The sequence below is a fragment of the Pempheris klunzingeri genome, chromosome 6, assembly GCF_042242105.1.
Source record: "Pempheris klunzingeri isolate RE-2024b chromosome 6, fPemKlu1.hap1, whole genome shotgun sequence".
In the NCBI taxonomy this organism is placed as follows: domain Eukaryota; kingdom Metazoa; phylum Chordata; class Actinopteri; order Acropomatiformes; family Pempheridae; genus Pempheris; species Pempheris klunzingeri.
The window spans coordinates 1,743,086-1,770,285 of NC_092017.1; the positions used below are offsets into that span (position 1 = coordinate 1,743,086).

Below are 27,200 nucleotides of genomic sequence, written 5' to 3' on the forward strand. Positions count from 1 at the left end.
CTGCGTACCCCACACAATAAGAGAGCTCTTTTACCCTAAGTCTCATTTCACATAGCCAATTTGCATGTAGGGTCACAGCATCAAGTCTGGACACTCCAGGTGTGGACGTCAGGTCAGTGGGACAGCACAGTCTTGTTTACGTACCTGACAGCAAGGCAAACTGGCGGTGAAGCTGCTCTATGATGTCCACAGCCAGCAGGGGCCTGATCTCCTGCTGCATGATTTCATCTGTAAGGAGGGACACACTGATCAGAGGAACTGTGATGAAAAATCCAGACAGTCAGTGAAGGTAGCACACGTGCACACAGTCACAGTTATCCTCCCCTTGCTGATGAAGCTAAAAACAGTGTATCACTGTGTTCTACTGTTCTGCAGCTACTTCATCTCATATTCTATACCGGACTTCATTGTTGGAATGGACCTCACTACCGTGCTTGGACATTATCAAAATCCCTCTAATTAGCGTGGATTGATTCTGTAATACAATGGTTGACTGTAAATGCTGAGCCATTTCCCTTACAGTAATGTTTGTACTCATAAGCTGACCTTGAGTTAAGATTTTTTTTTGTTAACTTCGAGGGTCAAGAATGAACTTTCTCGCTGTCGTTTCAGATCACGATCTATGACAGTCATCGCCTCACCTCAGGGTACACAAGATAAAGAAACTGACTTCAGAAAAGGAAGGAGAACTCTGAACAGGAACGACGATAACAACAAGAACATTTTCAATATCAGATGACCCCTATCTTGTAAGCTTCCTTGCTGACTGAGAAACACATGATTATCACATCCTGTCATCACATGTCGCCAATTCTGTAGCTATCCATTTCTGATTAGTGTTCGTATGTTATGTGATGTATATACAGTGAACTAGAACAAAGCATTCTCAGACGTGGCTTTAAGTGGACCGGTGGGTATCTGTGTGGAAGAGCCGACCCCGCTTGGGTTCCCTGCAGCCTGAAGGTCTAAGTGAACAAACCTTTCTCTGTTACTGAGAATAAAGACATGCATTAACACTGCCTGGATTTTATTACTCTAAAACATGCTCGGCTAGGTTGCATGCTGGTGCTGGTGGGGACAGACGGAGTGAGAAGGAGAGCACAATGGCTGGTAGTGAGCCTGGCCTTTCATGGAGCCAATATCAATGTACCTCTGTTCTTAGTATCTGAGTCTGCTGACCTACCAAGGATATTAAAAATACATCTTCCACCACAGTCTGTTCCACTGACAAACATTTGGTAGAAGTCTGCTGATGCATTCACTGATGATCACACACACAATACAAACTCCACCCAAAATTCCGGTTAAAAACAATCAATTACAATCAGAAAGGTGGTGCAGATTTCAAAGATCTGGCGATCTGTCATAAAACCAGGGTGCAAAATACTGGGGGGCTACGGGGAACACCGCTCCCCTGCCTCATTTGAGAAATTTAGGAAGACTGCAACAATATCGTCTGTATAAATTGATGTCCTGTATGTTCAGACTCCTGAAATGAATAACAGACAAATAATAAAGCACCTGTCAACGTGCGCGTTTCTTTACACATAACCATGTCTAATAAACTTCTTTCTCATAACTGTCATGGGGCGCAACGTATGTCTGGTCTGGTTTAACAAAGTAATGCAAACTATTGCCTGTCCACTGTGCACTGACATCTATGTTTCTGTTTCTTTGCCGTCCTAGGTTAAATATTCTCCGTATGAACTGAAATGGATTATTAGTATATTTTTGCACACTGGTGCATTCATGTATGGGCATGAATGTGCACGGTACCCTCCCACCCACCATCCGTGAAAAACAGGGCTACCCCGAAAGCCATATTGTAACTGGAACACTGGTGTGAACGTTCAATGTCCATTTGTATTAACTTTCTCCTCAGCAGATGGGTTCATTTAAAAGTCCCAGGAAAAGTGAGTACATGGAGTTTGAGTTAAGATTTATTTGACATTTGTTGTGAAACAAATGTTTTGGGGCTTATGTGAACACAGGTAATAAAATCTATTAAGAGCAGGACACCCAGCGAGGGAACATGTGGCTCACACACATCATGTTTCATCACGTTATTGGAGCAGCCAGTATCATTTTAAGAATCTCCAAAATAGCATCTGTTGTTTAGATTACTTCAGTTTGTGTTGGATTGTTTTCCACTTTCATTTGGCTCATGCTTGAATAAACACAAATACAATATAAAATAACTTGATAGAAATGAATTAAATAACCCAATGAACCCGTACCTTTTGATTATTTGGCAAATGATGAGAGGGGTTCAAAAACAAATATTCCCAAAACTCCATGTCCATGTCTGCCCAAAACACGTATCATATCCAAAACACATTTACTTCTCTCGAACATCACCCCTTGAGAAAGAAACCAAAACGAACAGCAGCAGAATATGAGAACCCAGTGATAAATGCATATTGTAAAAATGGAAATTCATTTTGAAAGACGAAGGAAACATGAAGCCTGCCCAAAACACTGTACGAGGGTTGTACAGCAGGGTTATGCAACTGGAACCAGGCCCTTAAGTACAGAGGATGTTCTGTATTGTTGGAACTTCAAAGTAGGAAGGAGTGGCGCAGACAGACGTGATGTATGACCTCTTCAAGGTTTGACAGAAACAATCTGTTTTTAGAGACTGGCGGATGGCAGAGGGTAAGTGCAGGAAGCACTCGCATAAGCAGATGTCAGGCTGTGGTCCATTGCAGTAAATATGCTAATGGAGGCCAGTGGGATTCTCTTGATTTGAGGGATTCACACTGAAGATGCTTTTACTTTCATCTGTAACTCTTTTAGCTCATTGGCTAATCTTCCAAGAGTGCACATTGAAAACGTTTGAGCGGACGAGGACTCCTGAATAATTGTTGATATACACATCGTATATCTAGATGGATGCATGCACACAAACAACCTACATGCACTGGCACATATATATACTGTACGCACACACACGTGTACAGATATGAAGTGTTAGTAAGTCTACAATTCAGGTTGGCAAAACGACCTATGGTTACGTTTACGCTGTCGTGCGTTGGACACCTACAATTAGCTGCAAGCTACTTAGCTGTCATTTGTTTCTATGTCGGGCCGCTTCTCCTGTTCAGTCCGACCACAATTACAGTCCCATGAGGAAAGCTGTAAAGCGTGAAAAGCCTCTTGAAAGGCCTGGGCATTCCTCAGTCAGACAAAGAGAGTTCCTATTTAACGGACGGTATGAGAACACTCAAGGACTGCTGCAGAAAGATAAGGCACACTGTGGGAGCTGAAACTGGGACAGAAGATCCTGTAAGTTGTCTTGTTGCAGTTGTCCCGAGTTCATGGCAGCGACGACTGAGCTGTGACACACTCAGCTGATTCTCTGCCAGGTTGTCAGGTGTCTAAGCTCCATGCCGCTAAGGCAACACACTGATGGTGCCAACACTGTCTACACACACGTATGCAACATACACACTTCTGTTGTCACCCATCATCCATCTGCTCTAAATATATAAGGATTAAGCAGCGTGCTCTCATACACTGACATTGCCGCTGCTGCTGGTGTCCACAGACACACTGAGCTCAACGTTTGGAAACGAAACCTAATCAAGAATACAGCGTGATTCATGGCAAAGGCTAAAATCACCCTCGACTAAATATGAAACATGCACATGTGTTTATTTTCAGATGTATTAATAATGTTACAATACACACAATGAAAAAATAAATGTTGTATTTCTTTAAATTAACCTATAAAGTAAACTATACAATTAGAAAGTGATCATAACCAATTCTGCACAATACTTTTGTCTGTTAAGATGGTGTGAGTGAGTGTCTTGGCATGACTTGGCAGAGACACGGGATGAACTATATGTTGGTCAATCATCTCTTTGCCATCTGTCACACTGTGGGTGATGCCATCGGGAGGGAGGTGCTAGGGTGACGTGCAGGTACATGAATGTAAACTGACATGCTAACATGCTAGCATTCCTGTCAGTTGTCGCTGTCCACAGTTATTGCCCACGGAATACGAGATCAATTATCACGCCCGACGCCTGTTTTCATTCCCAACATCCTGCGGCTGTCAGGTCAGGCAATCATCGGGCTGATACTGGTCTGAACAAGGCATCATTCGACACTGGTTTCCTGCTGATCCTGCCTCCATCTGATACAAGCAAATGTGTGTAAAAGGACCACAAGGGGATACTTGAATGATTTGGCTTGGTTGACAATCAAGAGCAACAGCAATAAGTCCCTGATTGTATTTCTGCGCTATCAGTACTTGAAGCAGAATATTTCAGCCACTCTCTTCCCTTCTTTTAAGAAACAAAGATTAAACAAGGTCTAATGTTTGTGTTAACAACATAAGTGGTACACTTTGTGGTAGTTTAGACTTTAGACTTTAGACTTTAGACTTCTTTATTTTATCCCCCATAGGGGGAAATTTTCTTGTTACAGCAGCAACAATATAAACAGGGACAGTGAAAGAAACAAAGCAATAGAAAAGACAAAAAATAGCAAATATAAATATAAATATAAATATAAATATAGATATAAATATATGGATTGTGATGAAATGAAATAAATATTTACACCATAGGATATTTACAGGAATGGAATGGCATGGATGGTAGGCAGTATATTAACATCAGCCAGTGATGCTGGTGTTAAAGAGTCTGATGGCTGATGGGAGAAATGACCTGCGGTAGCGTTCCTTCTTGCAGGGTGGGTGCCTCAGCCTGCTGCTGAAAGAGCTGCTGAGGGCCCCCACAGTCTCATGCAGGGGGTGAGAGGGGTTGTCCATGATGGACTTGAGTTTTGTTAGTGTCCTCCTCTCACCCACCTCCTCTATGGAGTCCAGGGAGCAGTCCAGGACAGAAGCGGCCCTCCTGACCAGCCTGTTCAGTCTCTTTCTGTCCCTCTCTGTGCTCCCTCCTCCCCAGCAGACCACTGCATAGAGGACTGCAGACGCCACCACAGAGTCATAAAAATGCTCCAACTTGTAAGACACATCTATATTTAATCATTACCATAATAAGATTGCATGTTAGACTGAAATGTAAACTGCTGCCACTTTCTATTTGCTCTCTATTGCATATACGTTTCACTGCTACTATCACAGACGCTGCAGGCCTCCGAGCATTAAGCTGAAAAGCAGAATATGAAAACTAGATCAAGACATTTTCATTGTGTTTAGGAACAGCAGGAATGAACGTACGTGCCGTGTCAACATTGGAACATTGTAAAACACTCCCTCTGTATGGAAGAGGGAGTATTTTAACAAACATATCTATATTGTGACCATAGGGATTCACCTGTGGATGCATTCATATAGGAATGCTTTGTTTGTTGCTGCTGTTGTTGTATACACAACCAACATGACCCCCACCCCTGCCACATTCCAGAGACTGATCCCCGATTGCGTTTATATAACTGAAACGCACTGAAAAAAGCACGAGCTCCATGTTTTACCACCATCATGAGCCTTCTAATGCTTTGAAAATACCCTTATATACTCCTCAAATACTCCTTTTAATTTAAAGGAGCCATCACAGAAAGATCCCTACCTTACCTCGGGCATTGCCTCAACTAGTAAAGTGAAGGCTAAGCTGAAAGTCTGTCATCAGCCTCTTGAAAATAAAAGGAAATACTTTGAAAACTAAGTCACCTCACCAGCAGGCTGTAATGGAAAAAAGACTGGTGAAATGGAAAAAAGATGACAGAGAGGAGAACAGCTTTCAACAGATGTGTCTGTGTGTGTGTGTGTCTGTGTGTGTGTGTGTGTGTGTTTTCCTCCCAGACCTTCTGCTGTGGTGTCTAAACACAGCTCATGAGAAGAAGACAGTGTGTGTATGTAGTATATTATTAGTATATATACAGCTATACATAACTTTTTCGGTGTGACGGAAACACTACAGGAATAAACAGATGAAGTGACAAAGTGAGACCAAGCTGCTGCAGGTTGCAGGTTTTACAGTGTGTGTGTGTGTGTGTGTGTGTGTGAACATTACCTATAACGTGTTTGACACTCTTCATCTTAACACCTTCCCGGTTCGAACACATTCACCAGCCTCCAGAAAAAGCAAGCAATCCAATGAAATAACAGTAAACTCATGGTATCCGAAACCAGTGAGGACAGCAAGGCATCCAGCAGCAACCCCAGTCTGTCAGCAGCAGCTGCTTCTTCATCACCATCATGATCCTCATTATCAACTCAGTCCGTTCTAGACATCCAGACCAACAATTTCAAGCTTCCTCTTTCTTTTCTCCAGTTTTCACACACACACACACACAGCCGGAGCCGAGCCCTGGTCTGTCTGTGTGTTGTAGTTGTTAGAAACGTCTGTGGTCAGTTTTTCCAGCTTCAGCTGTAGTGAGACGGCTAAACAGCCTATCAGCAGTCAGAGAGGGAGGGCAAACAGACTCTGTGCCTGTATCTGAAGAGAACGGCACAGGGAGACGGAAGGATAGAGTGAAATACAGAACGGACGCTGAACTGCAGTGTGTGTGTGTGTGTGTGTGTGTGTGTGTGTATACATGGATCCAGTCATGCTTGTTTTATTTTTTCAGGCTAGATGTTACACACTGTTGAGCCTGAGTGTTTTTATGGAGTCGATGTTAGACTGCCAAATGTGTCCCATCTGTGGAAGTGATCTTTATAGACCAGATGATGGACTGAGTCTCCACAAGGTTTCCTCGGAGAGTGACTGAACAGTGAATCTGCTTTTCTGAGTCTGCTTTCAGTTTCAGCCAGCGGACGGTGAAAACACAAGGCTGATGTTGTGAAAATGTGTTACTACGTTGTGGGAATTCTTGATGACTGGCAAAAGTTAATTCTAGACATCAAGACAGGTGAAAACTTTTGCACCTGCATCCTCCATTGTTGCTGTGGGGTCTTGTGATGGTTCTCTGCACCCAAACTGCATTGACCTTTGTGGTGACTGTTGACCACCGCTTGGGGGTAAAAAAAAAAACATACGATAAAAAACCTGGCCTCATATTCAGACCAGACACAAAAGCTTGGCGAAGTATCAGCACGCAGATGCAGCTACTGGTTTGTTATAGTCCCAGAGTCATTGTTTGAGACAGTGATGTGGCACCAGCACCATCAGCACTGCAGTTCAGTTAGTACTTCTCAGTACAGCACCACCGGGATCTCTGGAGCAGTACATGCTGCACTGACATACACGCCGGGCAAAACCCTGGGATTTCTGCTGTAATGTGAATACACCTGCAGGGTTTCAATGCATTTTTTTAAAATTTGTGAAACACATATGTTCAGACTAATTTTCTTCCTCTGCTGTGCTAGCTTTTCTGTTCGCTAGTAAATCAGCAACAAGTGGAAGCAGACCTCGTTGCCCTTTTTTTTATCCCTGATATAATTCCCGATCAAGTTTACTCATGGAAACAATTCAAAAGATCAATAAGGCAGGAATCACACTGACAGTCAGAATAATGTTTGTAGGTACATTTCTGTTTGTGTGCGTGGGTGTGTTTGTGTGTCTATGTTTCTGTGTGTCTGTGTGTGTGTCTGTGTGTCTATGTTTCTGTGTGTCTGTGTGTGTGTGTCTATGTTTCTGTGTGTCTGTGTGTGTGTGTGTGTGTCTATGTTTCTGTGTGTGTGTCTGTGTGTCTATGTTTCTGTGTGTGTGTGTGTCTATGTTTCTGTGTGTCTGTGTGTGCGTCTGTGTGTCTATGTTTCTGTGTGTGTGTCTATGTTTCTCTGTGTGTGTCTGTGTGTCTATGTTTCTGTGTGTGTGTCTGTGTGTCTATGTTTCTGTGTGTGTGTCTATGTTTCTCTGTGTGTGTCTATGTTGCTGTATGTGTGTCTGTGTGTGTCTATGTTTCTGTGTGTGTGTGTGTGTGTGTGTCTGTGTGTCTATGTTTCTGTCTGTGTGTGTGTGTGTCTATGTTTCTGTGTGTCTGTGTGTGTGTCTGTGTGTCTATGTTTCTGTGTGTCTGTGTGTGTGTGTGTGTGTGTGTCTGTGTGTCTATGTTTCTGTGTCTATGTGTGTGTGTGTCTATGTTTCTGTGTGTGTGTCTGTGTGTCTATGTTTCTGTGTGTCTGTGTGTCTATGTTTCTGTGTGTGTGTGTGTGTCTGTGTGTCTATGTTTCTGTGTGTCTGTGTGTGTGTCTGTGTGTCTATGTTTCTGTGTGTGTGTCTATGTTTCTCTGTGTGTGTCTGTGTGTCTATGTTTCTGTGTGTGTGTCTGTGTGTCTATGTTTCTGTGTGTCTGTGTGTGTGTCTGTGTGTCTATGTTTCTGTGTGTGTGTCTATGTTTCTCTGTGTGTGTCTGTGTGTCTATGTTTCTGTGTGTGTGTCTGTGTGTCTATGTTTCTGTGTGTCTGTGTGTGTGTCTGTGTGTCTATGTTTCTGTGTGTGTGTCTGTGTGTCTATGTTTCTGTGTGTGTGTCTATGTTTCTCTGTGTGTGTCTATGTTGCTGTATGTGTGTCTGTGTGTGTCTATGTTTCTGTGTGTGTGTGTGTGTGTGTGTGTGTGTGTCTGTGTGTCTATGTTTCTGTGTGTCTGTGTGTGTGTCTGTGTGTCTATGTTTCTGTGTCTGTGTGTGTGTGTGTCTATGTTTCTGTGTGTGTGTCTGTGTGTCTATGTTTCTGTGTGTGTGTGTGTGTCTGTGTGTCTATGTTTCTGTGTGTGTGTGTGTGTCTGTGTGTCTATGTTTCTGTCTGTGTGTGTGTGTGTCTGTGTGTCTATGTTTCTGTCTGTGTGTGTGTGTGTCTATGTTTCTGTGTGTGTCTATGTTTCTGTGTGTGTGTGTGTGTCTGTGTGTCTATGTTTCTGTGTGTGTGTGTGTGTGTGTGTGTGTGTCTATGTTTCTGTCTGTGTGTGTGTGTGTGTGTCTGTGTCTATGTTTCTGTGTGTGTGTGTGTGTGTGTGTGTGTGTGTGTCCGTGTGTCTATGTGTCTGTCTGTGTGTGTGTGTGTGTGTCTGTGTCTATGTTTCTGTGTGTGTGTGTGTGTGTGTATAGGTGTGTGCATGTGCGTGTGTCTATGTTTCTGTGTGTGTGTGTGTGTGTGTGTGTGTGAGTACTTGAGTTTATTGCTCACATAAATACTGTAGTAAAAGCATGTACCGTCCACCTCCTTGCTCTGCTCTTCCAAATGTATGAACAGTACACTGATTTATATGTAAACACACACACACAGACACACACACACACACACACAGACCAGCAGGACACAGACGTGGAAACACATGGACTGTAGATACTGACACACACATACAATAGACACACATGAAACCGCACAGTCACACATAAACAGACACGTATGTGGATACGCACATTGTTTTCAATACAATGCCTATCAAGCTGTCAGATTTATCTTGGGAACGACTTCCTATAAGAGCATAAACAATACTGCATTCCCAGGCAAGTAATGCGTGTAAGAGGTCCTTATTCTCTTCCACTGTAACACAAGTTTTCCAAAACAAGAACTCTGAGGAAAGGAAGTGAAAAAGCACGACTTGTAGTTATACAATAAGGTCAAATTGTAGCATCTAACACACAGTATCCATTAATACAAGCACAGGTCAACAGTCGTCTGTGTCGTCAAAAATCAAATACTATTTTTTGCTAATTATATTGATTACTGTATGTTCACTGGCAACATTTTCTTCCTTCACCTGAAACTGTAGGTTAAGGTTAGGAAACAGTAGCGTTTGCTGGTAAGTGTAAAGAAAGTCAACAGTACCTTTTTCATTGCTGGGAGAGGATATTGTAGGAAAACGGATTAAACACACTGAGAGCTAAAGACTTAATACAGCCACACGGGATCCCACTTCTTATTGATTAGACGTCTGCTCAGATTACATTTGGCTGGAGCTACTCTCTGCAGGAAGTAGTGTGGGTTTGGTTGTAAGCATAAAATGTAGGATGTAGCTTAGCATGCTAACAACTGTAGTCCACAAACTTGGGCTTTTTTTTGCAAATTAGTTCAGTCTAAACATTTCCTCATTACATTACAACATAATACTGGCCCAGGAACAAGACAAATGGCCGGTGCGTCTGGAGCCATTCAGACAAATTTCACACCGGCCAATCACAGCAGTGTATCTAATATAGGTGACAAAATGTTGGGTATACTATATCATGGTGTCCATTGTACTTGCACTTGTGCTGAAGTATTGCAGTGCAAAATGCCCAAACAGAAATGTCGCCTTCATCCAGGCTGCAGCCACCATATAGTAATTGTGATAAGAGCAAAGGAGAAACTTCTTTGTAGAAAGACAGAGCTGACAAAGTCCACATAGGGAGGTCGGGGTGTATGGATGGGTCAACAAAGCAATGCGTTTGAACACAGGAGACCACTGTTCATATCCATTACCAACACAGTCAGTAATCATTCCCCAAACTTAAACATGCAGTAATTATTGTAAGAATGGCAAAGTACTTATTTTAATCTAAAACCAAAATCTTTTCCTACATCTAACCAAACCTAACCGTAGTGTCGTCACATCACAAAACGTCTCCACAGTGTGTGTCACTGCACGGACAAACTCTAGATTCTGTGGTTTGTTTTGTAGGACTTGTTGGTGATAGGGAGATGTTCTCAAGAGGCAGTAAATTGGTGTACAATATTGTGATGTGAACATGGTGCAACGTGTACAATCAGCAGAATCGAACATGAGCGGAGATGCAGGAAACGTACGTTTTTAGATAAATCTGTCCCCCAAAATCCTAAATAACCATAAACATATGTGAGTGGATGGAAAAAGGCGTAGACATGCATCAGTGACAGATAGGTCCAGTGTTGTGTGTATACACAGTGTACAATGTGTAAGTGTGTCCAGTTAATAGTCGTGGTGTCTTAGCTCAGTCTACCTTGCTGGTTTTTACTTACCAGCAGACCTCCCACACTTTCACAATAGAGTCTGTGTTAAACAGCTTACATAACAGAGGAGATTACACTGAGCGCTGGGACACTGAGTCTCTATCTAGTGCCACAGGGCCGATGATCACTCTGTGACACAATATATTGGCATTGTTAACTAATTGTGGATAAGTGTGAGTCTGGACTTATATATTAATACCTGGGAAAGAATCTCCCTGCATCCCTGGTCCGAGATATTCAGCGTTCATTGCATCCAAGAAGGATATTTGCTCAAGTGGGTTGAGGAAAAGAATTCTTCTATGAGGGCTGAAGAATAGAGATTAACCAAAGTGTCATTTCCTCATCTGAAAGAGCTCATCAAAGCCTCGTTTTCTTGCCTTCTTCAGAAATGTGATGATGAACTGACCAACAATTAAGCTGCTCACCAGGCTAATCTTTTTAGAAGGGGAAGTGACCACTAGCTCATGTCGCACTGATTCTGTGCTCTGTGTGTACAGTAAACACTGTGCTCATGTGAGCTGTTCTATTCCATGTGATGTAGTGTTTTGCACATGCAACAGCGTGTGTTTGAACATTTTGTGTTGCACTGAAAACTGAGCCCAAACACTTGTGAAATACTATGTTAAAGGGTTAATCGACACTCCCCTGCAACTGCTTCTTTTGTGATGAAGGAAACAGATTACTGTAGAATGAAATGTGTTTAGCCATTCATCTTCCTTATCAACGAGACTAATAAATGTGACGTGTGAACTCTTCAGATAATCCGTGTCGAGCTGGTGTTGACTGACTGACTGACTCTCACACATGAATAGTGCAGAAAATGCTTGATCTACTTTAAATAAAAACCATCACCTCTGCTGCTCTTTTTGATAAGACTCAGACCATGAGTCACCCCCCCCCCACACACACACACACACACACACACACACACACACACACATTGTGTGGAGTTTGTGTTGTTTTATGTTGAGTGGCTGCTCCTCAAGGTCTAGGGGAAGGGGGGTTTCCTATTGGTTCTCAGGAAGAAGGCGTCAGCGCAAGAAGACAATCAGAGGATGTCTAATGACGGGACCTGCTGGCGGGCTCACACACACACACACACACACACACACACACACTACTCCAGTGAATATGATCATCACCTCATGATTACATGCATGATAACAACATGTGCTGCTGAAAAGCAGGCACGGGCCTGACAATGTCTTCACACCAAGCACAAGAGCTGACATTATCACAAACACAAGCGAGGGATGTGCTGCAGGAATGTGTGGACAACGTGTGCACATGATAAGCACACAGCAGGGCTGTGGGAGATTTTCACCAGACATGTTAAGTGACGAGAACACAGTCAACAATGTGTGCTAAAACTGTAGCACTGCACTAAAAACAGCCTGCTAATTTCAGCCATCGTGTCTTACAAACAAATATGTCAGGCAGAGTGAATGAACTTTGATTCAGTACCCATTTTTATCTTGAATACTACTAATACATAGATTTTATATTTAATAATCCTGTCACTTCAAATTTGTCATTTAAGTTGTCTGCTGATATGATCATCTGCAAATTGTGACCATGGGAATCTTTCGTTTCGAACGAGGGAATAGACCTAATAACCTAATAACCAGTGACCAGTGCACAAACATAACTAACGACATCTGTGCTCTGTCCTGAGTCTTTAGAAATTTTATGCAACACGGAAGTGACCTCCAGAGAGTAGAGGTGTCAAGATAATTATCTGAGGTGCACTGAGCTACGGACCGGTAGCCGTGGGCTACAAATGTGAGAACAATGATATTTGCATATAGTTTGTTGTTGTATTAAAGAAAAACACCCAGAAACAGATATGAACAGTTGTGCAGGTGTAATAGAGTCCTTTCTTCTTTCTTTTTTTTAACTGAAGCATTGAGGCACACATGTGAAGATCATAAACTTCTGCACATAGTTATTTGATGTGGAAAATAAATAAATTGTTGAAATATTCTAATTCTGTTTTGCTTTTTCTTTTGACTTCTTGGCCCAATAACTTTTTATAATATCATGTGATATCACTGCAGCATAGATATTCAAAAAGACACTTAGGCAAGAAAGATCTTCATCTGTCTGACACTTCCTGAGTAAGTAAAGCCTGAATAACTTAGAAGATATCATCAAAGTGTGGTTATTGCTGCTTATAGAAATGTTTTAATGACCTCCAGAACTATTTGTTTTTTGACAGTTTGATATCAGATTGGAATACCTGGTGATTATTTCCAGCCTTTCCCGGGTGGACATGTTACTTGGAGAGCAGCCGTTCTTTATTCTGTCTGACACAAAAAGATTTGATCAAATTTTGATCAAATTTTCATCCAGCCGGCTTCACCTTAATAATAACTGCTACCACAAGATTATGTGAAAAAAAATACTCCTACAATGATTTGGGGCTTTGACCTCTGGTCCATGAAGTCCCTAAATAACCCTGACAGACTGCTACTAGTCCTCTTTGGCTTGATTCTGTAAAGTGTGGGTAAAGAACTGAACTGGTCACAGTTTCATCACCAAAATGATATTATACTGGGCACAACCCCATCGCATGAACTGCGCTTATGGGGAGAAAATAATGGTGCAAAAATACAAAAACAAGATCAAGCCAGTCTATTTCTATTGAGGTGGTTACATGAGGCATCTTTATAGTGATTGGGTTAACTACACAAGTTGATTAATACTCCAATTATTAGTGGAATGTGTCCACGTAAATAGACGATTTGGTGCCCACTCCTTTTCTGCATTCTGATGTTAGATGATTTCCACCTCTGCGGCAGCTAAACTGACTAACTCTAAAAGACACATAAAGGTGGCTCGTGGTTAAGGTTTGGTTAGGTTTAAGGACAAAAACAATTTCGTAAGATGGTGGTCCTATAGCCCAATATTCATTATCTTTTAGCTCTGTTTTTGGTCTCCACCAACTGTTACCCTTTAGCTGCTGAATGCTCCGCTATGTTCACCAGCTATTTTCTGACTGTGGCTGTCTGCTGTTGAGCAGGTAACACAACAGCTAAGTAAACTGGAGACTGAGATGAAAGGTTTGCAAAAAAAAAAAAAACTAAGTGGACTTTAAAATGATGATTCTTTTTGTGTAATGACAAAGGTAGTGTTGTTCTCTACCCTGTAGTTCTTGTTTCTATTCTGTCCTAATGTAAGACTTGAGTATGCACTGCTGGGAAATGACTAATGTTTCTGCATTCCTTTTGATGGGATCATCGTATATTATTCATGTATGTTTACTGCGCCTGTCTGTAGGCGCTCTGAGGCATGTAAGGCACGAGTCAGTACAAGTATTAAGCTTTGTGGGAGCTTGTGGAAATACATTTTGCAGAAAATATTGCTGATGCAGGACAGGTTGTGAATATAGCTTTCGATAGTATTGTGTTGATGCTGAACGTGCTGATTTTGTATATTTTCACCAGTGAAGCCAGCCTGCACAGCTGCTGCTGCAGTCATAGATAGATGATATAGATGAGTTGAAAGTCTGCATGTGTGCAGTATGTTGGTGTTGTCTGTGTTTCTGTCTTGCTGCCATTGTTACTGGTCATGAGATTCATGAGACAAAACATGATTATTAACCCAATAATACAATCGTCACATCATCTTATAATGTTCCTCGCTCAAAACAGTGCACCCCTGTCAAAAGTGAATCAATCCAGTAACCATCAATGCAAGTCAAATGCCATTAAAGTCCACTGATTTTTTCTTTCTAATTATAACTGACAAAAGTCCAATAGTGTAGTAAATACCCGCCACAGCAACCTGAAATCACCTTCAAATCTACATTCTGTCTACATTCACAGGTTTCTAGTCATCTATTTATCACTATGTGCCAATACTTTGGTTTGTGACCAAACATCTGCAAAGCTGATGGCAATCCCTCAGCTGTAGTGTGTGCTTACTGCTAATGGGCCCATGTTAGTCTCCTAACATGCTAGACACAAATGGTAGCATCTGCTTTGGATGTTAGCAGCCCATTAAACGTCTCGTTATTAGTTGTTACCCCTATCATTAGAATACTAATACGGTGCGTATCGCCTAAGTGTCACTGCCTAAATATCCACTGAGCCAATTTAGGAGATAGAGCAGGGCTATACAACCTCATATCTATGCTCCAGGTGACAACAAGGCCACTTTATGGGCTGATCACAGTCTAACTGGCTGATGGTAAAGCTAGTAAACAATGTAACTAAACATCAGCATGTTAGAACTGAAATTGTGCACATTAGGAATTAGCTCAGAGCACCACGGTACAGTACTGTTAGCAGACTGTTTCACTAATTCACAACTCACACTCACTCGTCCCTTCAATATATATGTATACATACATATATACATACACACACACATATATAGAATTATATAATAGTTATTATTATCATTATTATGAATATTAAAGATGAGGATGCACCGTCTGTCTGACGGATTTGTTTTTAATTCTTCCAGCATTAACCCAACCATGTCAACACTTAACAGGTAGAGTGTAGAGCCATCAAGTCCGTCAAATGGCAGATAGGCGGTTTGATATCCGGCTCTTCCAAGTCAAAGTGTTCTTGGGCAAGACACTGAAGCCCAACTCGCTCCTGAAGCAGCTTCAATGTGTGAATGTGTGTGAAATCCAACTAAGATTCCACCTGTACGAGTGATGTGTGAATGGGTGAATGAGGATGTGATGGAAAAGTGCTTTGAGTAGTCAGAATAACTAGAAAGGTGCCATACAGACACAGAGCCTGCTGATCATTTACTCAGGGATTAAGTCTGTGACTGAAATGTAGCTCTGTTGGTTTCTGGTATATTCAGGCCTTATTGTGGCGAGGCTGCATTCAGGCCCCAGGTTTTCTGTGTGTCAGTTAGTTTATGATGGTAAATAATTATAAATTATAAATCTCTCAACTCAGACACAGGGGCCCAAAACAAAACAGGGCCTGAGCAGCAGCCTGTCCACCATCCCAGCGCTTTCTCTGACCAGTGACGCACCTGTGAAGCTGCTGTTTTGCATGCCGGCTGAGTTTTAGCTTCAGTGGCCACATTTTTCGTTGTTTTCATGATTGCACCAGCTGTACAAGGACATTTGTGATGCACCTGTTTGTAGTGGGCCTCAAACAGAAATAGTCTACGGACTCTGTAATACTACACAAATGAACAAGTTGAAGGGAAGCATAAAGTGAATAATGGAGGGGTGGGTGGGTACATACGTCTTAGTATGGCAGACTCGGTCTCCTGACATACCCCCAGGAAGTGGTGGTAAGACTCCATCTCAGCGATGGAGATCCGTACGGTCGAATAGGCTCGTCCATATTTACCACACCTTGGACAGTGAGACAGGAGGGTCTGTAGTCGCAGCCTGTCTGGGGCGTCCATGTCAGATCGGAACTCCACCTAACCTCAGCTGGGATGAACAAGTGTGTGTTCCTATCTGCTGCGTCTACACATCAAGCCTGCCGACCGGCTCTGCAGCAGACACAGTGGAATAATCCCTGTTTCCTCTGTGCCTCTGCACACACACACTCTGTACACACACACACAGTGTCTTTCCCCTACAGCAATGCCACTGCAGCTGTTCCTGCATGTGTCCCTGTCCAGCAAGGTGCATCCAACCTCTCCCTGTCTGTCCCTCCGTCATAATCTCTGTGTTAGAAAGTAAAGCCTATTACTGGACTTGTGCATTTGCCCCCCCCCCCTGCTGTGTGGGCGTGCCAACCTGCTGTGCGGGATTGACTTCACACTCAGGTGGTTCAATTCACGTCTGACTCAGTCTCTTTGCTGCGGTGATATTCCTGGACTGCAGTAAAGCAGTCGATGCTGACACTTGAGACGTTTGATCAGATTCCTCACAGAAAGCAACTGTTGTGAAGCAGCTTCATGGAACTAACAGCTTTACAACTATTTTCAGAAATCTCTACAACATGACAACAATACAAACTAGACTGCATTTTTAATTCAGTATTGATTTTATTTTGCCACTAAGGTGGTATTTAACTGCACATGCTTATTGTGTCGATCATCGTGACGACGAATACAATCACAAACTATTACATACAGAAAATATTAAAGGAGAAGGTGATTTGAAACTTTACTGCCACGTTACAATGTACGTGTTTCTGATCCAACCCAGTATCTAAGTGCACCACAGGTGTGTGAGACGAGCCTGGCCACAAAGTTACCAAACCTTTGTCATCTCACCGGAGACACAGCGGTGTGTCCCTGTGTCTGAGCTTGTTTAAAGCCATTAAACAACAGCAGCAGAAATATATTCATTCTCTGTTTATTCTACTAAAATATGTACATTTTTCTCATTCAATAAATAATCAGTAACCACCATAATTTTAAAACAAAGCTCAAATTATGACTCGTGGGTTAATTTAACAATTTATATGTCGTTTTTTTAATTCATTTTTTGGATGTTAGACAGTGAATGATTTTATTGATGACAATATTATGTTGGTTTGTTGGTTGTATGATGTTACCTGAACTTAAGGACCACAGCATGAATAACCCTAACCCCTTTTTATTGTTTTTTTTCTATGCCCTGTGTGATGTCAGATAATCTTAACTAAACTAAAAAAAAAATAATCTGCATGAAAGTTATGAGACGTCAGGACTGAGAAATGCTCCTGATGCTGTGGTTGTTTCTTGAGTTCATGCTTTACAGCAGACTAGACACTGTCATGTCAACCACAAGCCATAGCTAGTATCTTATTCCATTCTACTCCAAGGGTAGTGATCATAACGCAACACAAAACACAAAACACAAAACAATTCTTTTTTTTTCGTTATTTTTCCTCATTATTTATTATTGGCTTGAGTTGGCTCTTATTGATATTTATTATGTCCTTATATTGATGTTTCTCTTAACATTGGAATGCTCTGACTACTACAGTATGTCAAAATACATACAATTAATACATACTAAATGCCAACATTAATATGTGCACCCCCATACATCTCCCATAAGTACATTCACATAGAACTGCAATTAAAAAGACTAAATATACTGCAGCCACAATTAAAGACCAAATTCATCCGTCATGTGTTCGTACTGCAGGTAATCATGCCAAGAGAAATCAGTGAGCTCAATTAGAAGAAATGTTTGAGATGTAGAAGGATCGGAAAGTACTGCGGGGCCTCCTGTCACTGAACTCCACACTAAACTCCAATATTTAAGACGTATCCATGACAATACCGATTGCAACAGTCCAAACTTTGGACTGCAAGTCCATTTCACCCGTCATGGACCTTAACAACACACTCACTTTGGTGGCTGTTTTGTGAATGATTAAAGGTCCACTGCCTAGGTGATACCAAGCCAGCGGGCTGGAGTACATCGTGTCCCAGCTTGTTCCAGGTGCTGACCCTTCAACCACACACACTACACACACCCAAAACACAGTCAATATGTTCATCACTTACACATTACTGATCCCATGCTGCTGCTGCTGTTCTTTGCTCTGAAGCAATCCACACAGACAGAAAGGTCCAAACCCTGTGGCTAAACCAGCGTCCAACCCGGCGTCCACAGCAACATAACACACAAACACACACAAGCACCGGTCCGCTGACACTACGGCCCAGGCCTCAGGGCTGTCTGGTGTCCCGAAGCACTGCAGGACAAGCCCTCCCTTTTGTGTGTAAGAGATCCAGAGAGAGAGAGAGAGAGAGAGAGAGAGGGAGGGAGGGAGACAGAGTGAGAGAGACAGGGTAACGTGAATGTGTGTGTTTTTACCAGAGGGGGGGTCTGAGCCTCTCCTGGCAGCCTTGTGACCGGCTGAGCGGCTCAATTTTTACCACAGTTTACACAAATATTCTCAACAATACTCCCATCAGGCAGCGGAGACTTCCCCTCCGCTCCCCTGTTTACTCCCACCTTTCCTTCCCCCCTCCTCCTTCTCCCAAAAGACTTTTATGGCTTTTCAGTGTTGTTACACACTCTTAAGAGAGAGAAAAACAAAGGCGTGTGGCAAAGACCATAACACCAGATCTGAACCCCCAGTTTTCCCTTTATTGAGTCACCCATGTACGCTTCATGACTTCAGCTTTTCATTCTTGTTCTCACCATCCTTTTCCTTTTCTCCAGTTCAATGCAAACAACCCTCTTTTCTTCTTACAGCAGTGTCTCAACTGGACACTTTCAGCATCAGCACTGCGTTTGCACTAGAAGCATTTTGGAAGCCCAGAACATATTGAACAGAGCCGCAGACATAAGTTGGAAGAAAACAGGCTTGAAGAGAAGGAATATGCTGTGTTTGAAGCTATGAAAGTAAAAGGCAAGCCATGACCTCTAAAGTCAGTTCCATTGAGTAAAAGTCAAATGTGTCTGTCTGTGAAACATGTCCTGGGCAGAATATAACACCTTATCCAGAATGGACAGGTCCTCTGCTTGTAAGTGTGTTTCCATCCACCTGTTTTATGCACATTTTCAACTGGCCATGAAGAAACTGAGTTGAAATACTGGAAATTACAAAAGAAAATCACAAAAAGGTTTTCAGACTCTGCCGAGCTGAAAAAGCTGGTGTATCAGAAAAGAAGAAAATGCTCCTGAAACATCACTGAAGCTTCCACTAAAGAGAAGAAAGCATCAGATATGAGTGAAGTGATTAAGAGACATTCCTCAAATCAATACATGAAAGAACCATAAAAGCCACAGTGCCATCATGTTTTCTACACCGTTTCCCATGGATGCACTAAGAAGAACTGGATACTACGTTTGAACAAAGTGCTCCATTCTTTCCTATGAAAGCTGCTCATCTGGCACATACACTGGAACAGTCTCAGCAGGCAGCTTCACGACTCGGTGTTTTGGGGCCCATAGAAGATGCACACTGGAGATGTTTAGAGACACACTGACAAGGAGCTCTTCACCGAATCTCCATCGAAGTCACACACTCATCGTCATAAATAACATCAGGAGCTAAATCATAAAATCTCTCCATATTGCGCGGGGCAACCACCCAGTCTGATTCTGTCTGGCTTTCTCTTTTTTTCTCTTCCTCCTTTTTTTCTAGGTGTTTTCCATCATGTTTATGAGGAGGCCTTTAAAATGAGTTCCAGTTGTGCCCTTTTTTATACTGAGGCTTCCCAGTGTGGTCTCACATTCCCAGCTTTCCTCCATGAGGCTGATGCGTGCATCTGTAGTCTCCACCCCTCCTGTCCACGGCCAGTGTCACCATCTAAGCTCCCGTCCTCCTCCAACTGTCCCTCCTCCTCCCTCCACCTCCTCCTCCTCCTCCTCCTCCTCCTCACAACAATATTCCTGGAGCAAACAGGGGTCAGAGATTTGCGTGTTGAAAATAGAACCTTTTCTTCAATAATCCACCACTCTATGTGGTTGTTATTCACAGTGTCATGTGTGTGTGTGTATGTGTGTGTAGCCAGAGGGTAAAGGATGCTGCCTGGCAGGACAAAGGTCCACACACAGTCACACACACACGTCACATGTTGTCCATCTGATCTTCTTGCGGGTCACTGTCTCCAGCTGATCCGCTTACCGTGATCTATTTAGAGGCATTGTAAGGTTATATATATTTAGCCATGCTACTGAAACTACTACATAGATCCAGTCTACACAGAAACCAACCAACTGACATCGTGAATATCCACAGCAAGCAACACGTATGGAGTCAAAAATCAGTCAATATGAGTCTAATCCCATAATTGCAGGCTGCCTTGACAGCGAGTAACTGTGAAACCGATAGTGTGGCTGATTGGCCAAGAATAGCAACAGAGTCACAAGTAGACACTCAGAGGAAGTGGAAGACAAAGAGAATATAATCCATCATATTTATCCCACATACAAGTCTGATGCTCCATTATTGGACATTTCCGTTCGCGTGAGGATTCACAAAAACAGCTTTAGAGGTGTTGGAAGGTATAAAATATATACATTCAGAGAGAGCCAGGCTAGTTGTTTGCCCCTGCTTCCAGTCTTTATGCTAAGCTAGGCTAACCACACCCAGACTCCAACTATAATACACAAACATGAGATTGATTTCAGTCGTCTCTGTGAAAATGTGTATTTCCAACTGTGATTTAGATAGATCACAATTCCACCATATCTCTCATTTAAAGAGAGCAAACCCTCATCGTGTGATGGTTGACCACAGGATGATGTCAAGACAGGGGAAAATCACATAAAGTCCACATAGATCAACTAGAACTGAGAATATAAATGAAAGGATTGGACACACCAGTCAGAGGTCGGGATCAGGATTCAGTGCCTTGAACAGGATGGATGTTTGCTGATAGAGCCTGAACCAGTTTGTCAAGTTTAAAAAGTCATGTCTTTATCTTCACTATGTGCTGTGAGAATCAGCTGCAGGGAGGAGGCTTCATTGCTTCATGGATTACATCAATGCAGTCCTCGGCTGCCTCACTGGGAATGACATTCTGCTACTGGAGCCAGTGAAACAGCACACAGTTGGAAAAGGCTAAACATTTAAAGTCACAGTCCTTTAGGTCACATGAGCACATCTGTGAGTGATGACTCACTGAAAGTGTCTGCAGTCAGTCGATGCCATTTCACACACTACCTTCAGCACTTAGTATAATTGGTGAGCAGAGCGTTTCCATCAGTGCCACAGCTAAAGACAGCTGCTGTTGAGCCACAGTTATACTTTTGAACAAGCTGCTTCTATGATATTTTCACCTAAAAGAGACTGATGCCTCTGCAGGCCACTTACTATGCTTTCATGTCCACTGACAACATTTTAGTTTATTACGTACTCCGTTTCAAGGGTCACTATATGTACAGATTATAGTCTAATTAGGTTTGTAACCAAGAAAATATTCATAAATCAAAAAAAAAGAAGGAAAAAATGGAACGAATCCCACCCAGGGGCAGACATGGGGATTGCTCTCAAAAAGCCTGGAATTAATAGTTTGATTTTACAATTCTTGTTATTAGCATTATAACTAAAGTATTGTTGGGGGAATAAATGGGCTGACAGATTATTTCCTGTTTCTAAAACGATATCACAGCCTCTCAGAGAGTGGATCAGCTTCAGGTACATCGTAATCATGTGGCTACTGAAGTGGATACTAAAAGTCATTTCCAGTAGTCATTTGCAGCTTTATATTGTATTTAACTCGACATATTTCAGTATTCTCTGCAAGCCTGCTCAGCTTGACAAGTTCAAGGAAAATGACTGGACTTGCTTGACTGCCATACCTGAGTTTAACCTTAACTGGAAAATGAACATCCCATGAGGTATAGATTAAGGAATGGCTTTCATGCTATTTGTTGAATTTTAAGGGAATTTACACGACAAATAATTAAATCATTAGTCACCGTAGCAGTACTTTCAAGGAAAGACGGGATGATTGTGTTGATAAAAGCTCCTTGCCGTGATGTATTCTTGAGAGAGGAATTCATCAAATGGTTAACAGATGATGAAAATAACAAGTGACAGCAGTAAGATGTTTTCATGCTGTGTACTCTAGAAACATCACGGCACCAGCTGTTTGTTCAAACGCCTTTACATTTACCTGGCCTCTGTCCTCACCACCCTTAAACACCACAGGACCCCACACCAAATGACAGTCAACAATTCCTTTAAGTATTACCATGACCCTTCCTTAACCATGGCCAAGTTCTTTCTTAAACCATGACAATGACGGTCCCTTAACCCTAATCAAGTAGTTATGTTAACAGACATAGTGCCTAAATCAAAGCAGTGTCAGATCAGAAAATGATCAAATCAATTCATTTTATAATGTCTGGATGTTTCTGGCACTTCTCCCCATGTCTGCAGGGGTTGGTGCAGACTGTCTGACTGTACACTTGTGTAAACACATCCATGCAGACACCCAGTATGGTAAAAAAAAGAAACTTACTATCTAAGAAATCTACTGTTTGAGTCTGCCACTTTTCATCAACACTAAGTTGGCCACCAGCTCACTTGACCTTGGCTCGGGTGAGCTGCTCAGGATTGACCTGTTTAGAAAATCTGAGCAGTGAGAAAATAAGTCCAGACTGTGAAATCAAGGTTCTCTTGTGGCCAAGTGGATCAATTCTATTGTTCAGCCGTGTTGTTGTAAGCAGAGCGGGTCAGCTGGCCTCAGTCCAGCTGACAAAAGAAAGACAAACGGCTTTCCAAAGGATATGGTCACCAACCCCTCTCCGCCACCACCACCACCCATCAGAGACAGGAAGGGGAAGCAGAGAGAATGCAGCTCTGACGTCATGACAACAAAGGTTGGGGAACGGTGGGGGCTCTGGGTAATACCGCAAACCCCCGAGCACCTATGAGTAGGCGATGAGATTACAGTAGCTGTTGATGGTGAGAGAGTCTTCCTTTAAAATTCTCTACATGTCGTTTCCTACCCATGACCAGGCCGATGCATATGTTCTTACTCTGAGAGCTTCTATATTGCTGTGCTTTTTCATCTTGGGTCAACATCTACCGAATAAAATATTGCCAGTAATGTTCGGAAATGTAATTGTTCATGGAGTAGCTAGAAATAGGCTTCTTTGCTTTATTTCTGAGAGATGGGAAAATAGATATTAATCTCATGCCTGTGTTAAGTACAGAGCCAGGGTCAGGATGTGGTCATCTGGCTTAGCTGGAGGCAGCTTGCCTGATTTTGTCCAAAGTTTATAAAATAAAGCTACCAACGCCTCTAAAGCTCACTAATTAACCTAAAAAGTGAAAATAACTCAACAATGACATTTGGTTTCACTTGGGACATGAATACCAGTGTCCTGTGCGATAATCCTGTGGTTGAACAATGCAGCTACCCCACCCTCCCTTCGATGTGGACCTTATTTCACTTTATCCTGCGGCACCTGACTTCTTCCTTGTTCCCACCATAGTTACTACTTGCCACCTAGAATAATTCAAACAGGAGTTGTTCTACCTTTGGGCGATGACAGCCTCCTGAACCTACTAGAAGGTTCAGTAGGCCCCCACTAGCCCATGTATTCAGTAGCCTATTCAGTAGCCTGATAACAGGGAGATTGGCTGGATCTGCTGCATTTATGTGGCACTTTTATTCAAAGGGCTTTGCAGTTTCTGCTAATCATTCACACACACACACTCACACACCGATAGCTACCATGCAAGGTGCTGGCTTAACCATGACGAGCAGTTGGACCCACTCTACCATCTGAGGCAAAGCAGCCCCCAACAGAAAAAGAAAAAGAAATAGAGACGGGACATCGCAACAGAAGGCTGTGTAATCAGCGCAGCTCATTTCTGTTCGCTTGTCCAGCACTCCGGTGCTGAGCGCAGCAAAACCTCATCTACAATGTGATTGACAGGCACTCTGTGATGTCTCCTGTTTTACTGCTTAACTATGACCATGATGCATTTATCTGACTGTGTGGAAATGTGATATTTCACATCATAGATGATCAACAAAGGCACTGAGTCATGTAGCTGCTATAATAGTACACTGTGGGGCAGTTGCTCTGCAGGTGTGCTGGACTTTACTGTAACTGGGCAGAGGGGTGAACACTCAATGTGTTATGAATAAATGCAGGTAAAATGCATTGGGAAAAAACTGAAACAGTGAGATGAAAGATGCTAAAACGCTCTTGAGGAACACTGCAGATTCACAGATTATTCTCTGGGGGGGTTGTCATTGTAAGCAGCTAGTCATTTGATCCATTGTTACTATCAAACTTTCACCAACACTTTGGACCATGACAGGGTGGTTTGGAAATTCCTTAAGCACCTTCTTGCAGAGGCTAAACTCTTTCCAAAATGTCAAGTTTGCACATTGTAACGACTCCAGTGACCTGTCCTCTAGCACAACCCTCAGGATGAATGTTACATGTTTAGCCCGAACAACAGGTAACGGCCTAAGAACAGAAGTGTTCCCATCTTTTAGTCTTGTTGACAATAAGGTTTGTGTGCAGGCCAGTGGTGGTGTCTTTCTTGTTGCACCTCTGCTGCTCCTGTTATTCAGAAACTTTCCTTCACTGTGATGTAATCCCTGAGCCAGGAAGTGCGCAGGAAGGAAATCATCTGAAAAAAAAAAGGAATCCTTCTGTAACAGCTAACCTCTGGCCTTCCCATTTTTCACCTCTCTGTGTGCAGAGACATTAGTTGGTCGCCTTTCTTTGTTTCAGGCCACAATAGCATCACCTCTGTGTGAATGAGACTAAAACTGTAGTCAACGTTAAGCTCTTCACTGTCCTTTGCGTCATACATTTCCTTCCAGGGACAAGAAAAATGGACATGTACTGTATTGTCATAACCAGAGTTATTTCTGTCTGTAACAGGATCTATTTGATTACCTCCGCCAAGGAGGTTATGTTTTAGGTGCTGTTTATTAGGAAGAACCCATTTAATTCTGGATCCGACTTACGGACAAGCAATAATACTGACAGAACTGTGACACCGGTGACAACGTGAATGGTGTGGAGCAACTAAACATACAATAAAACACTTCTAACATTACTCTTATAGCTGTATCAAGGCATATATAGATTTGCATATCATAGAAGACTGGACTATTGGAGGGAGGGGGGGGGTGACAGGTTTTTACTTGTTTTCTTCAGATGAGGTCTGCTTTGGTAACGGGCTCTATCTGCACCCAGTACCATTCTGTTTCCCTGTGGCCTGTAATAGCTGGAATTATTTTAATACTATACTGTAAAACATCCTCAGGTAACTTGAGTGCCAAAGTAGATACTGCCTGAAGATAAAAAAAAAAAAAACAAGTGGCAAAAGCTGAAAATGTCAAGGTTTCCCTATAGACGAGAGAAAGGTCAAAGGTAATGACAAGTGATACAAGTATTCTCACAAGCAATATGTGTAAAAAGACGATTAGGTAGGGTTTATCTGTAATGGGTGCCAAGGACCTCACAATGTCGTCCGACCCTGTCAACAGTACATCAGAGCAGAGGATTCCTATTATCAAGACAAGGGCACACACTGCTTCTCCATCCTGTCTGCAACAACTTCCGCACATCTGTGACAAATATGTGTTGTACATGTAGCCTTTGAAACCAACACATTGTAGCCATTACCCAGACATGTTAATGTTATATCCAGCCCCCTCCCCGTTCATTTCCCCTCTCTGCCTCTTTCTCACAGATGGTAAATGTGTCCTTCCATCTAATCTGAAGTGTCTGCAGTTAATTGCTTAGCAAAGTATTCGGGCATTTTGATAAAAGATGCAAACAAATAAGTTTCAAAATATCAAGTTATCCCTTTAAGATTTTGCTCCAGTAACAAACCCATTCATGCTGTCATGCTAATCCTCTTAGCCCCATTACCAACAGATGACTGAAGTTCTCCAAAGCCGCTTTTCCTTTACGTGGTTGTTCATTATTTCATTCAGCCCACCAATCTGTAAACAGTACGCCAAAAGTAAGAAAGAAGTTGTGTGAAATCGGAGTGCCAGGAGACAGGCGCGAGTTTAAAGGATAATTACACCATAAAGTCTCATTTTCTACCTTAAAATCGCCTTTCATTTATTTTACAAATGATGTATTATAACGAATATGTAACAAGTCACTTGACATTCACCAAATAGCATAAATGCCATTCCTTAATTCATACCGTCTTAACAGCGAAGACTTCATTCAGATTTTAAAGAAATCATCTATTAATGAACCCCAAATTTAGAGTGAACCTTAATCAAAATCACCGGATTAAGATAAGATTAAGTGAGATTGAAATATTATAATCTGGTGAGTGCAAAATTAGACTGAATTATGAACCACTATGAACCACATTGGGTTAAATCACAATTATCCCCTAAGTAACATTGGTCTCCACTGATAAACCCTTGAACAAAGCAACAAGGGTGCAAATGGGTACAAAAGATGTATGACAGAACAGAGCATGGCCCAAAGGCCTGTTCTCACTGCCAACATGTGAAACACAGCAGCTTACTGTACTATAACTATACCACTGTAGATCCCCCCCTCGTGTAATGTTCTGATGTGCTATCAAAGTCTAAGGAGCAGGAAAAGACCTTTAAGGAAGGGAGGGGAGGCCGGGGTGGATGCAACACTAGACTGCCGTTCGTGTCCTGCATGAAACCAAGTCAACTTTGAGTGATTTCAACTTTCTTAGCACACGTCATTTAAGTAACATAATCCATACATAAAGTGTAACATATGTAGCGTAGCATAACTTCTCTAATCAACCTACTTACTTTATATTTTTGTTCTAATCCTAACAAAATCGAACCAAAGTGTGACCCTTTCACAAAGTTCACCATGTGTTTATTTTTGCTACCATGACAACAAAGGTCATTTGACTAAGATGACAAAGTCACCTGACTAGTGGCGCCATGACGATGAAGGTCACATGACTTCCTGACTTCCTGTCCTATCCTGCACATCCAAAATTCACAAGATGTAAAATGTTTCTCAGCAAGTTTTATCTAACCACA

The 27,200-nt window shown here is 42.2% G+C and overlaps 1 protein-coding gene across 1 annotated transcript in view; it reads right to left on the minus strand.

Annotated features, from left to right (window-relative positions):
• Positions 1-6,004, minus strand: part of mcf2l2 (MCF.2 cell line derived transforming sequence-like 2) — an 81,104-nt gene extending 75,100 nt beyond the window's left edge. The window contains exons 1-2 of the mRNA XM_070831734.1: positions 5,988-6,004; positions 145-228 (exon numbers count right to left, since the gene is read on the minus strand). Coding sequence (XP_070687835.1) covers positions 145-220 — 76 coding nt within the window. The 5' untranslated portion in view covers positions 221-228; positions 5,988-6,004. The remainder of the gene's footprint in view (positions 1-144; positions 229-5,987) is intronic.
• Positions 6,005-27,200: the final 21,196 nt, after the last annotated feature.